The sequence below is a fragment of the Bactrocera neohumeralis genome, unplaced genomic scaffold (genome assembly GCF_024586455.1).
Source record: "Bactrocera neohumeralis isolate Rockhampton unplaced genomic scaffold, APGP_CSIRO_Bneo_wtdbg2-racon-allhic-juicebox.fasta_v2 cluster09, whole genome shotgun sequence".
Classification (NCBI taxonomy): Eukaryota; Metazoa; Arthropoda; class Insecta; order Diptera; family Tephritidae; genus Bactrocera; species Bactrocera neohumeralis.
Window position 1 is genome coordinate 11,588,156 of NW_026089622.1, and position 24,359 is coordinate 11,612,514.

The following is a 24,359-nucleotide window of genomic DNA, read 5'->3' on the forward strand; positions in this document are numbered from 1 at the left end:
GGGTCTCACATGTTGATGGATCACAACAAATCTGTTGGTTTTGAGAGTCTTCCTTCAGAAAGGTGATCCACCCAAGTATAAGATGAACAATTTTCCGAATTGGCACAAATTTCGGTGTTGCCCTGCCAAATTCTCAAGTCCGTCGTTGTTGAGAATCTCCAAGTCATCATTTTTTTCAGTTGGGTCAGTGGAGTTTAGATCAACTGACACACGTTGAAAAATATTACCTGCAAAAATATAATAAACATACACACTGGTATAAATTGTTAGTTAAGATTATTATTATAATTAGAATAAGAAACAGTGATTAGTATGCAAATCCCTTTATTGGAACGAAGTTCCTTACGGCAGGCTTGGAGAAGATAGGGATTTTGCTGCGGGACGTAACTGAAAAAAGTGGTAGCAAAACCGTAAGAAAAAACCCGTAAGAAATAACCCGTAAGAAAAAGACTGTAAGATCTCTAGTTATAGCCTACCTTTAGGTTTTGCAAAATAATTAGGCATGAAAATCTGTAACATTATTGTGTATGCAAATTAGTTTTGAGTGAAGTGCGGAAAACATTGAGCGCGACAGACTGCAAACTACATCTGTCAAATATTAAAATACAGACGTTCTTATGGACACTGTTATTTTGACAGCTGCACGACTACACGACTGCAGGCCGACAGTTGTCGTTCCCGCTAACTTGAATATTTCCTATATTTGCCAACGGCAGTAGGACGACAGTATAGTTTTCTTAATACTTATCTGTACTTAAATAAAAACTAATCAGCGAAATTTGAGAGAAAAATCAGGACAACCTACATAAAATTAAGCACAATTTTTTTTGCAAATTGTATCGATTCTACATAATCCGAAGGAACTTCGTTCCTACCTGGTGTCTCACGACACCACATTTCTTTCACTTTTTGCTTTAACTGTGTTAAACTGTTGTTTTTCACCGCCAACACCGTTGTTCTTCCACAATTTTTTTTCTCAACGTGTTTTTCATTTTTATTTTGTTTTAACTGTTTTGAGCTCCGAGTTTTTTTTTCCTCTTCTTGTTTTAACCGTTTTAAACTTCGGCTTTTTCACCAACACTTCTTTTTTTTGTTGTTTTATTTAACGCGTTACCGCGACACCGTGACCGATTTTTATTATAATTGTTACATTTATTTTATTTATTTTAATTTTATCTTTTTTTTATTTTTTGTTTTATTTATTTATTTGTTTTTTGTTACCACTACTGCCGTCTGGTACGGCTTCGAAGGACCATATTTAAGTTCGCTGTAAACCTTGAAAATAAAAACCGCAAACTCACCCGTTCATTTAATGACGACGGCGACTTCAGGTATCGAGTTACTGTTGATGCGTATATGCACACGGATTGATCGAGAAAGAGAGACGGGCGACGTCCGCCAGTCCCTTTTGTTGATGGTGTTTGGTGTCCTCGTGTGTGGTGTGAAAGGTGTGGTGTAGATGATGAGTTGAGTATGGTGTGTGTAGTGTGGGATGGAAAAATGATGTATTGAGTATGGTGTGTAGTTATCTTATATTAAGAGGGGGGCGCAGAAGCTCATTTAACCACAATACTTTTAAAGAAATCTGCAATTGCCTTATTGAAATAGAATGGAGGAACTATTTCTCCAAAGGCGTTATCTATTATAAAGCAAATAATTATTATAAGTATTTGTCTATTACAACAAATATGTAACTTACGGCCTTTGAACATTTTACTGCCTTCAAAAAATGAATAAAAATACGTATCCATATTTATGTCAAAATAATTTAATACATGCGAAATTAAAAATATATTTATCTTTAAATAATATGGTGTAATACTGCAGCAGCTCCTGCATTGTTCTTTCACATTTTGAAATCCTGAAAATAAATTTAATTATTATGTGTGCACCAAATTTAATATATTTGCAAAATTACTCACTTTTCTTGGTTGTTTATTTCTTTATTTTGTTTTGTTTGTTTTTGTAAAACAGCTGGTTTACAGCAAAGTGCTTTGCAAGTCGTGGTGGTGAGTTTATTGTGTTTTTTTTCTTCTCAAAACGAACCTCACAAAATTTCCCTCACAAATCAGTTTTAAGGTTTTCTCACAAAATAAACCTCATAAGGCTGAGCTCAGGCTACTATAGGGTCACAGCTGGCAGATATTGGACGGCCTACGCTGTGTAGTTGCGAATAGTAATACGCAGCCCCAGACCAAGAGCTGCAGGAGGGCTTGGCTTAAAACGCTTCACGTGCCCAATGAATCTCCCGCGAAGAGGCGAGAAGATACTGTTTTTAAATAAGCATCCATAACCCCCACCGGGGTTGCACCGAGGGCGAACCTACCCACGAGAGGGAGGCACCAAAGCGACGAGGGAACAATTCAGCGCCCAGTACCAAATGTGCACTGACGACGACGAAAAACTCTGAGCAAGAGTCCATTAGAATTGAGGCTGGTAACATCTTACCGAAATGGCTAATACTGTTCTCATTTCCGTCTCGTTAAAACCATGGCAAGTCTTCAAGTACGTTCAATGCACCTCGCCATAATTTCTTTGGTCGTACAGGTTCAGTTGAGATGAGCTCCTTATTCGTACCCAAACCTGCCTTTGAACATAAGCTCCCATAAAGACTTGTGTCAATCCTCGCGTGACCTCCCTGGTTGCATAGATAACCACGGGGTTCAAAAAGGCTACAACGTGCAGATAAAGCGGTTTGAAGCGGAAACCCACTAGAAAAAACGAATACATCGCAACAAAAACAAAAAAACCAACAGGAAGAACAACACAACAAAGATGGCCAAGACGAGGAATACGGGATGGTCTTCCGTATAAGCAGTAGGACACTTATATCTCCCATACTCACCGCCACTCCAAAACAACCAGACCAAACTGGAGAAATGACAGCCTCATAGGAGATTCCGGCCACACAAGCAGCACCGGCAAAACAAGGAGAAGGGAAGAGCACCCACTGAGAGCAGCCACTAAAGAAGTAACTCAGAGCTTGCTGAAACAGGAACACATTTCCCAAATGATACGGTCAGTGGCAAAAAGTTTTGCCTAAAAAAGCTAGGAAGACCCACGCAAACGAAGGAACTGTGGAGAAGCAACTAAAAATTCAAAAGAGAGGCAACAAGTGAGGAACATGGCTGAAAGTCAGAGAACAATTAATAGGCCTAAACGACAAACAGAGGCGGTGTCATAAAGCCAGCAGAAGATAATAGTTACGCCGAAGTCCTCAAGAATATTCGTAGAAAGGTAGACCTTAAAGAGGCCGAGGTTAAGATCAAAGGGATCCGCAAAACAAAAGCCGGGGCTTTATTTTAAGAGCAGGAAAAGGGACAGTCTACAATGGCCAGCTTCTGTGAGGCCTTTAAGACCATCCTTAAAGAATCTGCAACTGTGGCCGACCTTAAAACAAAGGCTACTACAGAGATCAGAGACCTCGACTCGCTCACAACAAAAGAGGAAGGGGCTGCCAAAGAAGCATTACAGGACCCCATTGAAGACAAGAGAGCAGGTAAGGACATACTATACATAACGCTTGATCAGTATTGAGCTGATACACTGATGCGACAGGCACGTATTTAAAATTGGCTGGGTTAGCAGGCACCCCCAAATGGTGCTTTTGCTGCTTTGGACCAGGGCACTTAAGCTGGGATTGCAAAGAGCCAGATAGGAGAGGACAAAGTGCTTGTATCAAATGCGGCCACCCAAGTCACAAATTGAAATGCCTTGCTGCCCATATCCCGGGAAAAATGTACGGTATATAGGAGCTACCGAAACAAGTGAATAAAATACAGGCCAATATGCATAGATGCAAGGCTGCTGACGCACTACTCCCGCAAATGGTAATGGAGAATGACTACGAGTTAATCATCATAAGCGAGACCTAAATTCCAGAGCCGTAGAATGGGGTATGCCAAACTTAGACTAGAAAGGAAAGCGCATTACAAAAATGGCTGCGCGGCTAGGTCTAATAGTGCTCAACACGGGAAATGCAATCACGTTCAGAAGACCGGGATGCCAGGAAACCGCACCGGGCATTACCCTATCATCGGATGCTAACCAGCACAGAAAAATAATGGAACACGAAAGTGAAACATTTCTTCATAGATACTTCGAAACTAATCTCCGCACTAGATGACCAGAACCCATCTAGAAGCTCCCCCATTATTGCAAGAAAAACTGTCAAGAACACAATGCTTAATACAACAATAGCTTCCCACAGCAAACATAAAGCAGCAGTTTACTGGTGGACTGAAAATATCGCTCAACTCAGACGCACATTCCTCCGCCTTCGCAGATCCCACACGAGATCCAGGCGCAGAGGAGCCGCATTTCAAGAAGCCGAGCTATACAAAGCAGCAAAAAAGCAGCTGAAGCACGCCATCGACGATAGCGAAAAAAAAAAAAAAATGGGAGGAACTACGCGAGGATATAAACAGAAACCCCTGGGGACTCGGGTACATAAAATAGTAATTAAGAAACTCGGCGCTTGAGCAAAGCCACTTGACTTAACCACTGCCAAAAAGGTTCACATCGAAAAACGCACTATACCCCACAAAATAAAACAGTGATCCAGAACACATTTTAAGATCTCCGCAAATCCCTCAGTTGGAGCTGGAACTAGCCACTGGCAAGCCCGGCAGATATCGTCAAAACATTCGCTGCACAGCGCCCGCAAGTACCACTGAACATGTACAACGCCTGCCTTAAACCTTGCTATAAAATGCGAAGATGTCATAAGTACAAAATAATAGTGTTGCTGGTGATTCTAGATGTCCGAAACGCCTTCAACAGCGCTAGATGAGTGAATATAATTGACGCTCTTGAAAAAATGCATTAAGATTCCCGACCACCTTAGGGCTGTGGTGCGGAGTTACCTTAGCAACTGGAAACTGCTGTACGAAACTAAAGAGGGATCACGACAGATAGCGGTCACGTCAGGAGCAGCACAAGGATCCATTCTAGGCCCAGTCTTATGGAACTTCAGCTACGACGCTATACTAAACTAGAAAAGCGAGATGAATAGTATAATAGTATTTAATTGTCTACATGGACGACATTTGCAGCAGTAATCACAGCAAGGGATATTGAAGAAGCGCGAAGAAAGCTGAACCAAGACTTGATACGGCTGCAAGCATCGCTCTACACAACCTCCAGCGCGTTACGGAGAAAACAGAGCTACTACTGCTAACAAAGAAGCACATAACCCTCGAGATAAGCATGCACACGACTTCAGATATTCTTAACCGACTAATGACCAATATAGGAAGCCCCAGCCAAGAAAAAAGAAGGCTCCTAAGTCGACAACAATCAACATCTTATTATTCGGAGCTGAGATAAGGGTAGGCGCGAGTTAAGAAAGATAACATTCCTTATCATACTCACGAACACAAATACATATATCAACAAATCCTTATCAGCTGTAAACATAAAAACATGTATGACATATACACATTAGGGTGTCCGTTATTTACCAAGTTGGCTATTTCCACATGGGTATCGTCAAAATCGTTTCTTTTTGACCTAAAAACAATTTTGGAAACAAAGAAACATTTTTTCGATGCCGTTTAACCCTGCCTAAATAAGGATACTTTTCCCATTTAATTAACATGGAATTTTTGCACTATTTAGCAAATAATTCTTATTTCGTACATTATACTCTTTAACTTACCAACAATGCTCAATTCTGCTTCTATTATGATCCCTTTAGACGGAGAAATTTTCATATTGGCGCAAAAAATTTATTACATAACCTTTGGAAGGGTCAAAATTAATTTGTATTGATTATTCTAATTATTTTGCTTAAACTACTTACTAATTAATTTTTATTCTGAATTTCATTTAAAGTTTCTTATTTTTTGCTTCTGAAAGTCACACAGTGATTCTATGAAAGAATAATAGTTCAAATTGAAGTACGGTAATACTCGTATGGTTATTACCAACGCAAAATAAATGAAAGAACCAGATATATTGGATATGTGGCGCTCTAGCGGACGGTCGTTAAAGTGAATAAAAAACAACAAACTAATTTTTTACTTATTGTCTATTCTGGTTGTTGTGGTTCGTTTGACAACAATATTCCATTTTTAGATAGTAAACGATACAATTCTTAATTCACGTTATAATACTGAATTTTTAATTGTTAAGTTGATGTGACTAGTGCTGAATAGAAAGTGTAAAAATTGATTTGGTATCCAGCTAAAAAATATCTTTTTAACCTCGAGAACTCCAATCTATTGAAAATTAAGAACTTTCATCATGAGTTTAGAAAAAATAAAATAAAATTCATAAAAAATTGATTAATCAAGTTGACGAAATAGATCGAAACATCCAAAATTTATTAGATACGGTTTTACCCCGCGACGATTACAAAGAGCTGCTTGAATTGTCCCGAATATTTCTTGGTACTGTCGACCATCAAAGTATTCATTTTTATAAACCTGGAGCTTTCCATCACGCTCGCTGGATGTCGAAAGCCATTTACTCATTAAAAATTTATGTTTCTCGAGATGCTTTTGAACTATCACCAGAAGAAGAAAAAAGTTTATTGGACGTTTGTTTATTCGTGGTATTTATATATGTGAGATTTTGGTATACTGCACCTCTTGCTACAGCGCCTCCGAACCAAGATTTGCAATTTTTGAAAGCAGTTTATGCTTATAGAACTATTGATAAGTGTTTATCTGAAGCTGTCTTGAAAAAAATTAAAAACCATTTATGGTAAAAACCATTTATGGTCATGTATGATTATTGAAAGTTTAAAATAAAAGATCTTACACGAAATTCAGAATAAAAATTAATTAGTAAGTAGTTTAAGCAAAATAATTAGAATAATCAATACAAATTAATTTTGACCCTTCCAAAGGTTATGTAATAAATTTTTTGCGCCAATATGAAAATTTCTCCGTCTAAAGGGATCATAATAGAAGCAGAATTGAGCATTGTTGGTAAGTTAAAGAGTATAATGTACGAAATAAGAATTATTTGCTAAATAGTGCAAAAATCCCATGTTAATAAAATGGGAAAAGTATCCTTATTTAGGCAGGGTTAAAAAGCATCGAAAAAATTTTTCTTTGTTTCCAAAATTGTTTTTAGGTCAAAAAGAAACGATTTTGACGATACTCATGTGGAAATAGCCAACTCGGTAAATAACGGACACCCTTATACACATAGTAATGTATTGTTATTATCAGTAACAGACAAGAACTTATCCAAATAGATTTATCAGCTTAAGTGCCGTAAAAAAAAGGCAATTAACTTTTTTACCATCCATTTTTTACTAGAATTTGTTAATCTAAGAAGAGTACAGAAAAAAATTAAAAACTAATAAAAGTAAAAAATTTAAAAAATTATGAGCTGACGAAGTGGGGGGTCTCTAAAAATTACCAAGTGACCATACGCATGATTTCAACGCTCCTAGTTTTCTGAAACCAAAAAAAAAAAAAACAATTATTAAGCTAGAATAATGTCGCAGTGCCCGGAACTACGGAAAAGTGGGAAAAAAAATTTTTTCACAAAATTGCGACTGCCTGAAAAAAAAGTTTTTTTTTGGATCACTTTTTCTGACTATTTCGAATTTTTTAAAAATAATAAAAATAAAAAATTGGGGATGGGGCTTGTTCCAACCATAGACAAGCCTGTACAGAAGACTCTATAAAAATTTCAAGTAAATCGGTCCTGCAGAACCTGAGAAATCGTGGGTATCGTTCCGAAAAAGTCAGTTTTGAGAAAAACGCGTTTAAAGTTTCGCGTAAAGTCTTTTGTTCGATTAGTTCCGGCCGAACCAATTTGGATGTCGAGTCAGAAAAATGCCTATATCTCCGAAAATAATTTGAATTTTGAAAAATCCTCTTGTACACATATTCTTGAATAGTTAAACTTTGAAAAAATAAAAAAAATTTCAATTTTTTTAAATTTCTAGACCAGAATACCCCCTTAAAATAAAAACACAACAGAACAACATGAATCTGTCCATAGTACAAATAGTTGTAAGCATAAATTCCTTTAGCCTGAGTATTGCCATCAAGCGTGAAGGTGGAGATATTAAACTAAACAAATAGATAAAATAATAAACACAATATTATTATTATTTAACTGGGGGCTCAACCGGGATCGCAAATCAACTTGTTTTCCCGCCAATCTTCGAAATATAAGACTTAAAAAACCAAAATCCACGGTCTTAAAGAAAGACACAGCAGGTTCCTGAAAAATTGGAACAAAAACAGAATTCTGAGGAACCACTAAAAACTGGAGCAAATCAAGAACTTCCTGAAGACGAAAAGGGCAAAAATCCACCGCAGTTATATAAAATCAGAAGCAGTTACGATGACATCAGAAATGGCACAACTACGCGCACACATCGACGTACTAACTCAAATTTGCTGCAGCAAAGCATTGAGATTCAGAATCGACTATCAGCGATTGAATCAAGCTAATCGTTTAAAGGAGTATCGACGGTCAATCAACATGAAGCAATACATTTGCACATTAACGACCCCATGGAAATTGACCTGGAAATATTCGAAGCACTTCCACGCTTCGATGGAAACAAATATCAATATAGATCTTGGAGATCGCAAGTATGGATCTTTATAGATGGTATAAAAGGATTCACCAACCACCCTAGATACTACAGTGCACTTGGTATAGTATGCACAAAAATAACAGAAGCAGCAGCAGATATTCTTACAAACCACAATACGAAGATGAATTTTTATTCCATAATAAATAGATTGGATCACACGTTTGCTGACCAAACTGCTGACTATACGTCCTGTTAGAGGAAATGAAAAAGATCGTACAAGAAAGAAAAACCTTAGCCGAATTCCACAGTGAATTGAGCAAAACGCTTTATTCGGTATTATCAAAAATTGAGATGTCCGAAAACCAAAACAGTGGTTCTATGAAAGACTATGCGAATCGGGAAGCAGAAAGGACCTTCATCCTAGGTCCTGTATAGTCATAACCCTAAAGGTTTGGAAACAGCTTAGGCAGTAGCTAGTACTATTTACCACGACGATGTGAATCTCCAATTCGAGGTACATTCTAACCTCCCAAGAGGGAACGAGCAACAAAGATTCCAGCAACTGATGATGTTAATGATTAAATCAAACGCAGGTGCAAGACACGTCCGTTTATTACAGCAATCCAAAGTAGAAGAGGCTCTTTACAACGATAGTAATACAATAGTTAAACAAAATATAAGAAGTAAGGAATACTAAGTAATTGAGGAACACCGCACAGGGTACATCGTGTGAAATGAAATAATAAATTTAAAATAAATCTTAGACATCCTGCCCGGTCGAAGCAACTGCTTCGAAATTGTCCGGTTGTAAAAGTAGGCACAGTTTTTGTACTGCCCGGGTGCACACGCCATTAGAGGTCATCAATGTTGCGTTTCGAACAAGGCCATCACTGCCAGGATGTACCTCTGTTACACGACCCAGTCGCCAATGTGTTGGGGGGAGGTTTTCATGTCTGACTAGGACAATATCTCCCACGTGAATATTTTCGGTACGCCTGCGCCACTTGCTTCGTGATTGTAGAGTCGCCAAATATTCTTCACTCCACCGATGTCAGAATTGTTGATGGATTCGTCGTAACCACTGCCAGTGCTTTAGTTGGTTAGATGGAATTTCCGCCACGGTCGGTTCTGGCACTGCGAGAAGAGGAGCGCCAATGAGGAAGTCTCCAGGTGTTAGCACATATTTGTCTTCAGGGTCATCAGTCAGCGGTATAAGCGGACGCGAATTCAAACAAGCTTCAATTCGTGTCGATAGTGTTTGTAACTGCGAATGCCACATCGCCTGATTACCGATGACACGAACCAAGTGTCGTTTCGCGGACTTCACGGCAGCCTCCCACAATCCACCTTGATGGGGGGCACTTGGGGTTATAAAATGCCAACTCGTCCCAACGTTGGCGAGATATTGTTGATTCTGTTCACTGTGCCAAGCGGCTAGATCTTCCTTCATCATCCGATTGGCTCCGACGAAAGTTGTAGCGTTGTCGCTATATAAGTCACGACACAAACCGCGTCGACTAACAAAACGCGTGAAAGCGTCTATAAACGCCTTTGATGACAAGTCATCCACCAACTCGATGTGGACAGCTTTAGTAGCCATACATACGAAAACTGAGAGATAAGTTTTCACTGTACTGCGAGATCTTTTAGTGCCAATGCGGAGTGAAAAGGGACCGCAGTAATCTACACCTGACACCAAAAATGGCCGAGATGCGCTGACCCGTTGTCGTGGTAGTGATGCCATCTGTTGAGTAATGGTAACTCCCCGATGTCTTCTGCAAATCACTCATTTATGAACCATACTGCGGACAACTTGCTTTGCAAGAAGAATCCAATAGCGGTAGCGTAGAGTCTGCAGCATCAGCTGTGCACCGCCATGAAGGGTGTCGATATGAGTTTGGTGAACAAGCAGCCTAACTAAATCGCTAACCGTCGGAAGTATAGTTGGATGACGATGTTCTTCTACCAAGGCTGATCTATGAAGGCGGCCGCCTACCCGGATGATACCATGATCATCTATGTAGGGGTTAAATGCGAGTAGGGGGGGCTCGAGGATGATAAGTTGGTTGCTTCGCCCAAACAACGTAAGTCTTGAGGAAACGCAGACGATTGATCAATACGAATGAGCAATTCAAGCGCATTATCCATCTCTGGGGCGGTAACAAGATGATGTCGAAAATGGCGATACCTTGGTAACCAGCGCAGAACTATAGCTGTAGTTCTGACAAGTCGTTTGATGGAACTAAAACGCTGTGCTAGTGGAATATGTTGTCCATCTATACGTCGGGTGATAAGCTGCAATCGAATTGAGGATGCGAAGGTTAAAACTCTAGACCTCTCTTCACTCTGCATGGTTATACGTTCGTCAGCTTGTAACTCTGGTGCTTGGTCAAATGGGATTGTTTTCTGACGTAACCAGTCTGGGCCTGACCACCATAAATGGTGACCCAGCAACTCTGATGGAGTCACACCACGGCTGGCGCAATCCGCTGGATTCTGCGCTGAACGTACATAATGCCACAAATCTAATGACGTCAATTGTTGTATTTGCCGAACCCTGTTGGCAATATAAGGTTTTAACATCACAGGCTGTTTGCGTAACCAACTCAAGACAATACTGGAATCCGTCAGTAAGTGCACAGAGGTATCCTCTAAACTTAACGCCTTGCGAACATTACAAATTGTCTTGGCTAATAAAAGAGCTCCACATAGTTCCAGTCGAGGGATTGTGGCTCCTTTCAATGGCGCAACCTTGGTGCGTGCGGTAAGCAAGGATTTATTGGCTTTGTCATCATTGTCAATAGTGCGTGCGTAAACCACAGCAGCATAGGCTTTCTGACTGGCATCACAAAAACCATAGAGGGAAGTACGATTAGTTGCATCCATACCAAGCCATCGAGGTACACGAACCTTATCGAGAATACCTAAGTCATTGCGAAATTTAGACCAAATATGACACAGATCTTTAGGTAGTGGGGTATCCCAAGATATACCCGTAGACCAAAGAGTCTGTATAAATACCTTGCCCGATATAATGACTGGTGCCAAAAATCCAGTGGGGTCATACAATTGAGCTACATCACTAAGAACTCGCCGCTTTGTCGGCATTTCATTATACTGCTTCAGTGATACCATAAATAACAATTCGTCACTCACCGGGTCCCAACGCAGCCCTAGCACTGTAGCTATGGGTAGGTGGATATTCTTCTTCTTCTTCTTAATTGGCGTAGACACCGCTTACGCGATTATAGCCGAGTTAACAACAGCGCGCTAGTCGTTTCTCCTTTTCGCTACGTGGCGCCAATTGGATATTCCAAGCGTAGCCAGGTCCTTCTCCACTTGGTCCTTCCAACGGAGTGGAGGTCTTCCTCTTCCTCTGCTTCCCCCGGCGGGTACTGCGTCGAATACTTTCAGAGCTGGAGTGTTTTCGTCCATTCGGACAACATGACCTAGCCAGCGTAGCCGCTGTCTTTTAATTCGCTGAACTATGTCAATGTCGTCGTATATCTCGTACAGCTCATCGTTCCATCGAATGCGATATTCGCCGTGGCCAACGCGCAAAAGGACCATAAATCTTTCGCAGAACTTTTCTCTCGAAAACTCGCAACGTCGACTCATCAGTTGTTGACATCGTCCAAGCCTCTGCACCATATAGCAGGACGGGAATTATGAGCGACTTATAGAGTTTGGCTTTTGTTCGTCGAGAGAGGACTTTACTTTTCAATTGCCTACTCAGTCCGAAGTAGCACCTGTTGGCAAGAGCAATCCTGCGTTGGATTTCCAGGCTGACATTGTTGGTGGTGTTAATTGTAACGAAGCTTTTTTCTGCCCCTGCTTCTTACAAGTATAAATTGCTGAGGTATACTCGCCGTGTCCAGGGTTCGTTACAATAAATTTGTAGATACTGGGGCTCCTCTGCGAATCGTACTTTATTTCATTCAACTTACTTATATTAATATGTAAAATGTAACGTACATATATTAATCTACTTTGTTACAGAATAGTATTCTGAGTTGTACTGTCGTCGCCCGGGGACGACGCTGTCAGGGTAATGGTTCTGTGTGGCCCGTTAGGGCAATACCGTTTCCCGCTCTGTTGCGCTTCTGGGCGCTAGACGACTTACTGCCCTGTACCGCGACGATCACACGCGGCTACTTCGGCCGGCGCTCGCGTTGGCTTCGCTGACACTATCCTCTGATGTACGTTGACGCTCCCGTGTAGCCTCCTTGCGTACACGTTGACACTCCTCTGTTACGACGACTGCGCCCGGCTATTTCTGCCAGCGCTCCTGTAAACTTCGATGACGATGTCCTGGCTTATATGTACGTTGACGCTCGCGTGCTACGACGACTACGCTCGGCTACTTCTGCCGGCGCTCGTGTAGGCTTCGATGACGCTGTCCTGATGTACACGTTAGCACTCGCGTGCTACGACGACTACGTCCGGCTACTTCTGCCGACGCTCGCGTAGGCTTCAATAACGCTGCACTGTTATACCCGTTTACGCTCCTCTGCTCCGCTGGAGAGGTCCTTTTAATTACTTTGCCGCTTAAAGATCCCGGATCACGGAAGACTGCGTTAGCGACCGCGATGTTAAAGGTTGAGTTGGTCAGAGGATAAACTCACTACCAAGCTCACCCTTAACAGACGGTGTTCACAAGTCAGGGTACCAAGACTAGCCAGAGGATAAACTCACTGCGTAGTCTGATGCCAAGCGTGCGTACGCTGTCACAGTCCCGTGCTGACTCCCTGATCATCGATCACCTAACTCCCCAGCAAGCCTGTGCTGCGTGCTAGAACATTCGCAACATGTTGCGTTGGGATGGCGTGTGTTGCTGGGACGGCGTATGTTGCTGGCAGTGGCGTGGTTTTACCGCTGCGTATGTATGCTGTTGTTGTTTTGTCTGCTTGTCAGATTTCTCCGTCTCCGTGGTATCCCGTTGTATTGCTTGCGTGGCGTGATTTTACTGCTGCGTATGCGTTGTTGTTGTCATTTCATCTGCATGTCTGGTTTCTCGATCTTCTTGTGTTTCTAGAAGTGGCGTGGTTTTCCCGTTGTGTTGTGAACAATAGGGTGTGCCTTTATGGGTTGTGTGGGCTAAATTCTGTATAGATATTTAGTTCTCACATAATACTGGTTCCTAAATAGACGAAATTATCTACAACTTCAAAGTTATGACTGTCAACAGTGACGTGAGTGCCAAGTCGCGAGTGCGACGACTGTTTGTTTGATGACAGGAGATATTTCGTCTTGCCCTCGTTCACTGCCAGACCCATTTGTTTTGCTTCCTTGTCTAGTTTGGAGAAAGCAGAACTAACGGCGCGGGTGTTAAGGCCGATGATATCAATATCATCAGCATACGCCAGCAGCTGTACACTCTTATAAAAGATGGTACCTTCTCTACTAAGTTCTGCAGCTCGAACTATTTTCTCCAGAAGCAGGTTGAAAAAGTCACACGATAGGGAATCGCCTTGTCTGAAACCTCGTTTGGTATCGAACGGCTCGGAGAGGTCCTTCTCGATTCTGACGGAGCTCTTCGTGTTGCTCAGCGTCAGTTTACACAGCCGTATTAGTTTTGCGGGGATACCAAATTCAGACATCGCGGCATAGAGGCAGCTCCTTTTCGTGCTGTCGAAAGCGGCTTTGAAATCGACGAAGAGGTGGTGTGTGTCGATTCTCCTTTCACGGGTCTTTTCCAGGATTTGGCGCATGGTGGATATTGCATTCATGTAAAGAAGAGGATTCTCCAATTTTCGCTAGAACGGCGGCTCTATTCGAATTCCACTTCCGAAGTCTAAAACAACCATTCGACAAAATCAGGGATACATTCTTGGCTAAAGTGACTGTGTCTTCAACGTTAGTACAGCTCGTAAGGAAATCGTCCACATAAAATGAAGAAATAATGGCAGAACGCGCCGATTCGGCTTGATGAAGGTCACCAACTACTCCATAATTATCGACAGCACACTATTGTAATGCTCGCACTGCGTTGTATGGGCTACATGCCATGCCATACGTCTCCGTCATAAGCTGATATATTTTAACGTTCTCGTTCGGGGATTCGCGCCAAAGGATACGTTGGAGATCTCGATCCTCCGGTGCTACTAAAACCTGGCGAAACATCTTTTCCACGTCAGCGGTCAGAGCAATTGCGTATCTTCGGAATCGGAAAAGGATATCGTTCAACGAATTCTGAATGGTTGGACCCACACGTTGTATATCATTTAGAGAAACACCATTTGATGTAGGTGCTGAAGCATTAAAAACGACACGAAACTTGCCCAACACGGCATGATGCGGAATGTAATATACGCGACTGGAATCATTGTAAGTACCCAGAGCTTCCATATGCCCTAGTTCGATATACTCCTTCATGAAAGCGATGTATTTATCACGTAATGGTGTATCGGAGGAGAGTCGACGCTCCAAACGATAGAATTGCCTTAAAGCGCAGCAATAAGAGTCGCCTAGGGGTGGTTGCTTGCATTAGTAAGCGCACCATGTAACGCCCTTCCGGCGTTCGTGAATGAGTCGTTGAGAATATTTGCTCACATTTATCATCAATAACCTCGTCGCCATCAGACCCTTCGTCGAGCTTCCAAAAGCTGCTTACAATCTCGTCCAAACGAGACTCTCCAAAATGTTGGCGCTATATGAGCGCAAGCCTGAATTATTTATTGAAGATGTTGATGCGGGCCCAAAAATAACCCAACCCAAACTCGTAAGTTGTGCATGTGGTTCATTAGGACCACCCTTAATCGTGTCTCCCTTCAAAATGAGACCCCAGACGTCAGCTCCTAGCAGAAGGTCAATGCTTCCCGGAGTACCGAAATGTGGGTCTGCCATTTGCAGCCCAGCCAAATGTTTATACTGATTTCCAAAGATTTGTGCTGTTGGAAGCACCGATGTAATAGATTGAATGACGAAGGCATGAATTGCCATGGAAAATTGCGAGTGAGTTGACTTGAGTGTTATTGCCACGACGCCCTTGGTGCGTGTGCAGGATAACGCACCAATACCCTCGACCGCTACGTCATAGCTGCTTCTATGAAGATTCAAAGACTTAGCAAAGCGTTCTGTAATGAAACTTACTTGTGACCCAGGATCGCACAAAATCCTTGCCAACCGTTCCTCCGAATTGTTCCCAGAAACATATGCACATGCTGTTGCCAGAAGTATGATCTGGTCACCCCGAACATGGCATGTAATAACAGAATCGTGACGTCATAACGTAGCTTGAGCCGGCATTAAAGGTAGACCAGGCCGAGGTTTAGTAGTTGACAATTCCGTTGGGGAGCAGTGCATGCACCATTCACGCCTTGTTTTAAGAGGAAGTTTTGATACCACTATAGGCACCGTTAAGCTGGGAACAGCTTGTCGCAGCTTACCAAGTTTGTACGCGGTGGGCAATTCTCGGTTGTGCACCAAGGTCTCGAACGCGTCCTTAAATGCCAACCAATTGTGTAACGCGCCATCAAATGATGGAATATGTAGCGGCTCCAATTTCAACTCGACTGACGAATTTACACTGCCCTCCCTAGGAGCGTACGTCTCGTCACTCTTGCTCGGACGCAAGCGCATTAGGCTGGAACATAAGTCATTGTACATTTCTTCGGTGACGTCCCACCATGCTGAATGCACTTCCAACTCCTCCTCTTTTGCAAGACTCAAGAGCGCCTCGTGGTTTATGAGCATGCGCTCGTAATGAGATCTCGCCGAATTCAACAGTTGCTCAACCTTGGATGCATCTAATTCACCTGGGCGCGCCTTGCGCACCTGTTCCATTGTGCGAGAAATAGCAGATGCATGAAATTGGCGAAGATTGATTTCTGCCATTTTTCACTACGTATGTAAAGTGCCGGTATGCTTTACAATTTACAATTACAATGAAGATTTTATCCGAAAATATCGCGTGAATCCTTTAGGATAGCGTCAAATCAATTTATTTACCGAAACCGCCAATTAAAACTCTCAAAAATTAAAAGGTTCTTAGTCCTCACAGGAGGCACCAGAAATTATGTTAATGATTAAATCAAAGGCAGGTGCAAGACACGTCCGTTTATTACAGCAATCCAAAGTAGAAGAGGCTCTTTACAACGATAGTAATACAATAGTTAAACAAAACATAAGAAGTAAGGAATACTAAGTAATTGAGGAACACCGCACAGGGTGCATCGTGTGAAATGAAATAATAAATTTAAAATAAATCTTAGACAGATGATAAAAGGAAATATAATGCTCGCCTCAACGAAGGCTAATTTCATTCACATAGAGAGGACAGACAACATCATCAATACAGACCAAACGCCAGAATACAGAGGAGTTATCAGCCTAGAAATTATAATCAACCGCAACAACAACTTGCACCAGAACCAATGGAAGTGGATAATGTGTAGCAGTACCAGGGACCAACACATTATTTAAACCAACAAAGGAATCCGCCTCACCAACCAAATCCATTTAAAAGAGATAGGAACGTCTCGTCGCAAAACTTCAATCAACCAAAAATGCAGCGCATCATTCAAACCGCACAAGCAGACTATGATGCACATTTTGAGATACGGAGTACTTTTTTAGGCGAGTAAACGGGTTGTCTTCTATCGAAACAAAACTGGTACACCCGTTACAATTTTAGTGGACACAGGATCAACTAATAATTATATTAGCAACAAATGTGAAAGCGGTAAGTCAATACAAATTATTCCTTTTAAAACAAAAACTTTAAATGCTTTTCAGTCATTAATTCAAAAAAGTGATTGGCGCATATGGATATTATTTAGTATATTATGAAATAGATAAGCTAAATGAATTCGATATGAATTTAGGAGAAGTGAATTTATTTGATTATAGTATAAAGTACCAGAAGGAAGTGACCCATTCATAATAATTTTTTTTCATGGAGTTATAAAATTCATAAGAAATAAAAAACTTTCCCAAAAATAATCAAACTTTAACTGTTAATATCTTTTAAACGTTTTGTTTACGAAAAAATCATAATTGACCTTTTTTGTAGAGCATTCAATTTTCTACAAAATCTAAGGAACAAGATATTTTTTCAAGTAGTTGAAAGCGAGATATAAATTTTTCTATCTGATAATAAGAAAAAATAGAAAACTGTATGTAGGAGGACCTTCCCGTTACAATTAAAAACTCATGTTTGGAGAGGCTTTCTTAGAGGTGACTAGGAACCTATTTTTCCGAGTACCAAATGAAAAAAAAAAATTTTTTGAATCACTCTAATATATATATTGGTAAATTTGCATATGTATATATAGACGATGTATTAATATTCTCTTTCTCCTCCGAATAACATATTGACGAAAAGTCACATGTTTTTCAAGACTCAGTCGAGTATCTTGGCCACATCATTAAGCATAATAGGATTACTGTGTATCCAAACAAGATTGAAACAATAAAAAAATTCCCAGTTCCAAAAACTCTTAAAGAACCAAGGTAATTTTTTGGATTAGCTAGTTATTACAGAAAATTTATTAGAAATTTTCCATCTATCACTAAACCTTTAACTATTCATTTAAGAGGAGATCAAGAAATGATAAGAAAAAATCAGAGCGCCAAAGTAGACATAAAATTAGACGAGGCAGCGCTGGATGCAAAAAATAAAAATAGCACTTTGGGAACAAAAAGAACTCTTTCAACCAGATTTCTCGAAACCATTTGATTTAACTACTGATGCAAGTAATTTTGCTATAGGGGCAGTCCTATTTCAAAATAAACTACCAATTGCCTTCATTTCAAGAACATTAAATGATACTGAGCACAAAAGAAAAAGAACTATTAGCCATAGTTTGGTCACTTCAAAAGCTACGAAACTATCAACATACTTATATGGGGTAGCAAATTTAACTATTTACACTTACCATCAGTCCCTCATATATTCAATATCAGACAGGAATCCGAATACGAAATTAAAAAGGTGGAAAATTGTAATTGAAGAATATGGAGCAAAACTTGTTTATAAACCAGGACATCAAAATATTGTAGCAGACGCTTTATCAAATAAATGCGACTACCGATTGTTCTCAACATTCGGCAGAAAGTTCACCCGTAGTAAAAATCAAATTGTACCTATTTATGACCCAGCAAACGTAGACGTATCAACGAAAAAAATTTTTTCAAATAGAGTACGTCATACAATACACTACAAAGACAAGAATGACTTAATAGAAAAATTAAAAGAAGTTGCAAGGCTAACTGCCACGACTCTTTAAAAATAAGCGGAAATATTATTTCATGTCAAAGATGACATTATTGCAAATTTTGCAGCTTGCACATTTGTAATTTCACCAAATGATAGATGTTATAAATAGACGAACAAAAGGTAAAGTAAAGGCACAAAGGTAAAGTAAAGGCACACAGACGTGCTCACCGCAATTATAAAAATAATTTTACTAGCACATTTTTGGCCCAACGTGAAGGAAATGTGTAGAACAGAAACAATAAAATGTGAAATTTGTTTACAACACAAGTATGAAAGACATCCAAACAAACAACCTATAGGAAAAACTCTAATTCCAACAAAAGTAGAGGAATACATACAAATGGATATATTTCACATGAACAATAATATATACGTCATCTTGATTGATAAGGACTCAAAATATTGTTACTTACGAAAACTGGAAAACAAACAAAATTGTCATGAGTACATAAAGGAAATATTATCTCAAGTGTACCTCAACGGCAAACATCTTGTGACTGATAACGAAAATGTGTTCGTAGGCAACGTAGGGAATTATTATGCATTGACTCTAATACACCATTCAACAACGCATAGTCAAGTCGAACGTGTTCACAGTACGCTACTGGCGAAGAATTGTTTAACGCGGTACGACAAGGACAATAAAACTATCCACTCAGCTACAGGATACAAACCGGAAGACGTATTCTTCAATCGGGAAAAGTATCCGAAAATAGAAGATATTTTACTCAAAAATCAAGGAAGAGTATTGAATTATCACAATAAAGATAGAAAGACAATTACATATAAGTCAGGTGATGTAATTTATTATTCAGACGTAATAAAAGTGCCAATAAATACATATAACAAACATACTGTAAAAAAAGATCGCGGTGCAACCATTCTAACTGAGAGAGGGAAAATTATCCATAAGGACAACATTCGAAGACAGGCTACAGCATGTACGGCGGAATTATAATATTATTTACAATTTACTCCTGTTTTGCAGATTTAGTGACTGACCTCAGTAATATAATATAAAATTTGTTTTGACTGAGAAAAACATAATGTATTTATTTGAAGACACACAATTTTCGTGCTATGTAGCCAATTTAACGACTTACACCGTACGAAAATATTATGACGAGCTGGTATAATGCAAATACGAATGAAGAAGAGGTTATTCTTGTCAATAAAATAGAGGCTTTATAATCGCAAATTATACCCACAAACTACAGGGCACGAGTTCACCTAACTTTTTTGGCTCAATTATAAAATTCGCCACACTAACACCAGACCATGACGATTTAACAAAAATAAAAGCAGACTTAAATTACTTAATCGAAAACAATAACAAATAAGGAAAGATTAATTCTCAGTATTCTCAAATTAGATCCGAAATCTGTTGTGGAAGAATTTTTAATCAGAGAAGTTTACAAAGAGTTGGAGGCAATTACAAATACAATTAATTTTGCTAAAGTTGAAAATTTTTGCTCTGGAACTTTAAACTTCAACAATATTCACGAATCGATTTCAAATAAATTTTTTGATGTTCCTGTCATAAATATATTAGAATATTCGGATATCGTTTGTATGTACAGGAGTGTGGTAATCACAATATATAAATACCCTATCATTAATAATAAATATAAATTATACAATTTGATTCCGTTAGCCTATAAACATGGAAGATTACAAATTGAAAGAAAAATAGCAAAATGTGAAAATAAATTTATAAGATTATCTAAGTGTAAAAATAATGCAGGAATAAATATTTGTAAACAAGAATTGCAAGATAATTGTACCATCCCTTTACTAAATAAGGACAAGGCATATTGTAATATTGTTCAAGAAAACAATTTGCCTTTATTAATATTAGATCACGGAAATATTATAATTGACGGAAACCATATATGGAACGGCCAAAACATTACCGACACAAAATTAATTCAGTTTAAGTAGGTACTGCTACTTTAGATAATAAAACATATTTTAACCATGACCGAGAAATATAAAAATATAATATATTTTAATCAAAATGAACAAATCAAAAATATGAAAATATTAGAATTCAAATCGCATTATAAATTTTCTAATATACAAGAATTTTACAAATACCTAATTTCTGTTCAGAAACGCCCTTTACAATTTTTAAGCTATGTTATTCTTTTAGTAATAATACTAGTATTATTTATATACGCTTCAGTAAAGGCATGCAAATGTTGCCAGATTAAACAAGAAGCCAAGAAAACGCCGAACTTTCGAGCACGTATATGAAATAAAAGTACAGCGACTCCAAACACAGCGCCTTTGAAATGAGGATATTTCACGAACCCAAATAAATATATCAACAAATCCGTATCAGCAGTAAACATAAAAACTTGTATCATGACATATACACATAATAATGTATTGTAATTATCAGTAACAGATAAGAACTTATCCAAATATTTTTATCAGCTTAAAATAATAACACAACAGGACAACATAAATGTTCTGTCGATAGTACAAATAGTTGTAAGCAAACCTAAAGTCCTTTAGTATTAGTATTGCCTTCAAATGTGAAGGTTGAGATATTAAACTCAACAAATAGATAAAATAATAAACACAATATTATTATTATTTAACTCGCGCTTAAAAAGGAAAACCGGCGTAAGGTAGTGGTCAGAGTGCATCGCACCGCAGCCCTCAGAGTTGCATCAGCCTACCGATCAGCACAATATTGGTTATAAGCGGAAATGCTTCAATTGACCTTCTAGCATACGAAAGGAAAAAGCTGTGGGAGCTAAAGAAATCATCCGATAATTGCAGCGCAATAGAACAAATAAAGAAAGACATATTAACAACATGGCAACAAAGATGGGAGACTGAAAGTCGCGGCAGATAGACGGCCAGGCTAATAAAAAATCTAAACTCAGGGACAACCCTTAAATTCGGAGAAGTATATTTTTACACAACCCTACGGTTATCCTGTCACGGATGCTTCAAAAAGTACCTCCACCGAATGGGAAAAGTCGAAGAGCCGTCATGCCTATACAACGACGCGGCAGAAGACGACGCTCTTTGAATGTATGCGATGGCAACGAGAATGCACCGCCGTAGAAGACCTGGTCGGCCCAATAAAGGCTGACAATTTAATCAGCGTCGTGCTTAGGGTTACCATATCGGTCTTAGTTAAAATCAGTCCCGTTGCATATCGACGATCCAGGAGAAAACCAGGGAATCAGTGCATTTATCAGAATTTGTGCCGAAGGTCAAAATCTGGAAATTCCCTGACAAATCAGGAAATATGGTAACCCTAGTCATGCTGGAGAGTGAAGCAAACTGTGGGACTATCCAGGAATTTGCAGCAAAAACCGGGACCTGTGCGCAGGTGCGCAGAAGTAAATATCTCAATGAGAAAAATGGAAAAAATGAAGTAATGAAAATGTGGCCACAGAGAAAGCGACGGTTACTGCAAATGGTGCATACCCTTGCTGTGACGATAGCACTGATGATGCGGAAGGCATTTCCACCTCCTCACCCTCAAACAAAAAACATTAACCGCACACATTTTTCCTCACTAATCAGTTGTGAGGGTTTTTCCGTATAGGTCTCTTGGGCTTGTCCCGTGTCAAATATCAATTGATATTTTGGTAGTGTATGGCTACTTTTTAGCGTTAGTTTTCTAAGTCCGTGAAAGACGGACATTGCAAACTAATTACACATTACTGACTTTGAAACAGTGCGCACGATGGAGTTCTTATTTGCAAAAATTTAAAATTGGAAGTGTAGATCCGTCACGACGAAAACATCTTCGTTGATGGCGCTGTTTTGGCTGAGGTGACAAATGGCAAATGGTTTTTAGATGTCGAAACAAGAATATCAATGATATGAACTTAAAAACAACAGAACAGCACTGGATTTCAGTGTTAATAGTTGTCAACCATGTCAGTTTGTAAAACTTTGTAAAACGCAACTTCCTTCTTCTGGATCATTGTATAAACCTACAAGTAACAAATCCTATCATTTTCACCCATTCATACGCAGGCGAAAGCTTAGAGAATGACAGAAATTACATTAAGAATGCAATAGAATGAGGGAAGACTCAGGGCAAAAGCCCAGGAAGTTCATTAGGGTTTCCCAAATATTCTACTACTAAAACGGCCAAATGCCTTAGAAAAGGCACCAGTGCGTTGCCGTGATATGCTATCCAATTTATTATTTTAAGTACGTTTTTGTTAAATTTTCAAATATATTTCGATTACTAAAATTCATAAAGACTAAATTCACGTAGTTTTGATTAAAATTTTATTTATTGTATCGAAATATTGGTAAATCTTTCATATTTAATTAAAAAATATTTAAAGAATATTTGTGTAACTACTTAGAAAAAACAATGTGTTTCATGTAGGGATGCAAACGATGCATCGATGTTTGCCATCGATGTTGTTATTCTAAAAACATCGATACATCGATATTGCCTGGATCGATGTTTTATGGCGATATTTTTTCAAATTTTACTTCACATCTTTGCAGCACTTTTTCTCGGTATTAGCGCGAAACATCTGCTTCGAATCGTTTTAGCAAACTGTCATGTGTTTTGTTGTAAAATACGGAGAATTCGTTGGTTGAATGTGCACTTGAATAATACTGAGAATTCGCTTATGAATTAATGCGAAATAAGTTTTACAAAAAATCGAAAATACATTTTGTGTGACAGTCTATTTCGAGCTATGTGTGTTAGAAGTTATTTTTGAGCGTTTAATATAAGTTTTGTTTCGAATTCATCTGTTGTCAATCACAACTTTATTACAGGTGTAGTGAATATAAAATACATATATATAAATAATTGCGTTAGACGTTTAAATATTATATGTACATAATATTTCAGATTTTTCAAATGCTGCCTTCAAAATTAAAAAGCAAGGTCTGGAGCTTCTTTATAAGAAATTCAGATGCATCCGCCACATGCAAACTCTGCAACAAGAAATTAAAAACATCAGGTAACACGTCGAATCTTCGCTGTCACGTTGAGAACGTACATAAAAAGGTATTACTCGATCAAGTTGATAATGCAGAATGCTCCTCTAAAACAACGCCGCACTCGGAACCAAAACAGCGAAAAATTTCTGAAATAATTAACATATCACCAACCGCTGAGACGACAGCGTCAAGTGAGTTATCCGACAATAGTAATAAGAAGACTGCATGTATTGAATCGTCTCCTAGTACATGTACTCCATCAGTACTGCAAAATAAATCGGATCAGTTGCCAGCGCTGATCCAACCTAATGTGGAAGACTTTTTTGATCAGGTCAAAAGTATTTCTTACCAAGATGACCCAAAATCAAGGAAAATTACTGAAGCAATTGTGAAATATATTATAATGGACAAGAAGCCATTATCCACTGTAGAAGGAAAAGGTTTTCTGCAGATGATGAAAGAACTGGTTCCGCTTTTTAAAGTCCCAAGTAGAGAAACAATAAAATTACGAGCGGATGAAAAATATGAATTTTCAAAGAGTATATTCGTAAGTGCGACAGTTATTGCCTAACGTATGACATATGGACGGAGACAAAGAAAAATCAGTCGTTCCTTGGGGTAAATATTCATTTTTTTGGACAATTTACGTTTGTTGAGAGGGACGTTAGGAGTAATCTAACTACA

General features: G+C 39.1%; 2 protein-coding genes across 3 annotated transcripts in view; both read right to left on the reverse strand.

The window, feature by feature from the left end:
• Window positions 1-208: 208 nt before the first annotated feature.
• Window positions 209-24,359, reverse strand: part of LOC126764541 (endothelin-converting enzyme 2) — a 1,258,369-nt gene continuing 1,234,218 nt past the window's right edge. Inside the window, exon 12 of the mRNA XM_050482233.1 lies at window positions 209-227. Coding sequence (XP_050338190.1) covers window positions 224-227 — 4 coding nt within the window. The 3' untranslated portion in view covers window positions 209-223. The remainder of the gene's footprint in view (window positions 228-24,359) is intronic.
• The window catches only part of LOC126764552 (uncharacterized), a 307,965-nt gene continuing 292,765 nt past the window's right edge, over window positions 9,160-24,359 (reverse strand). The window contains exon 2 of one of the 2 annotated variants that reach the window (XM_050482247.1): window positions 9,160-11,961. In XM_050482247.1, coding sequence (XP_050338204.1) covers window positions 10,529-11,647 — 1,119 coding nt within the window. In that variant the 5' untranslated portion in view covers window positions 11,648-11,961 and the 3' untranslated portion in view covers window positions 9,160-10,528. The remainder of the gene's footprint in view (window positions 11,962-24,359) is intronic. The other variant, XM_050482246.1, reaches the window with a different exon arrangement.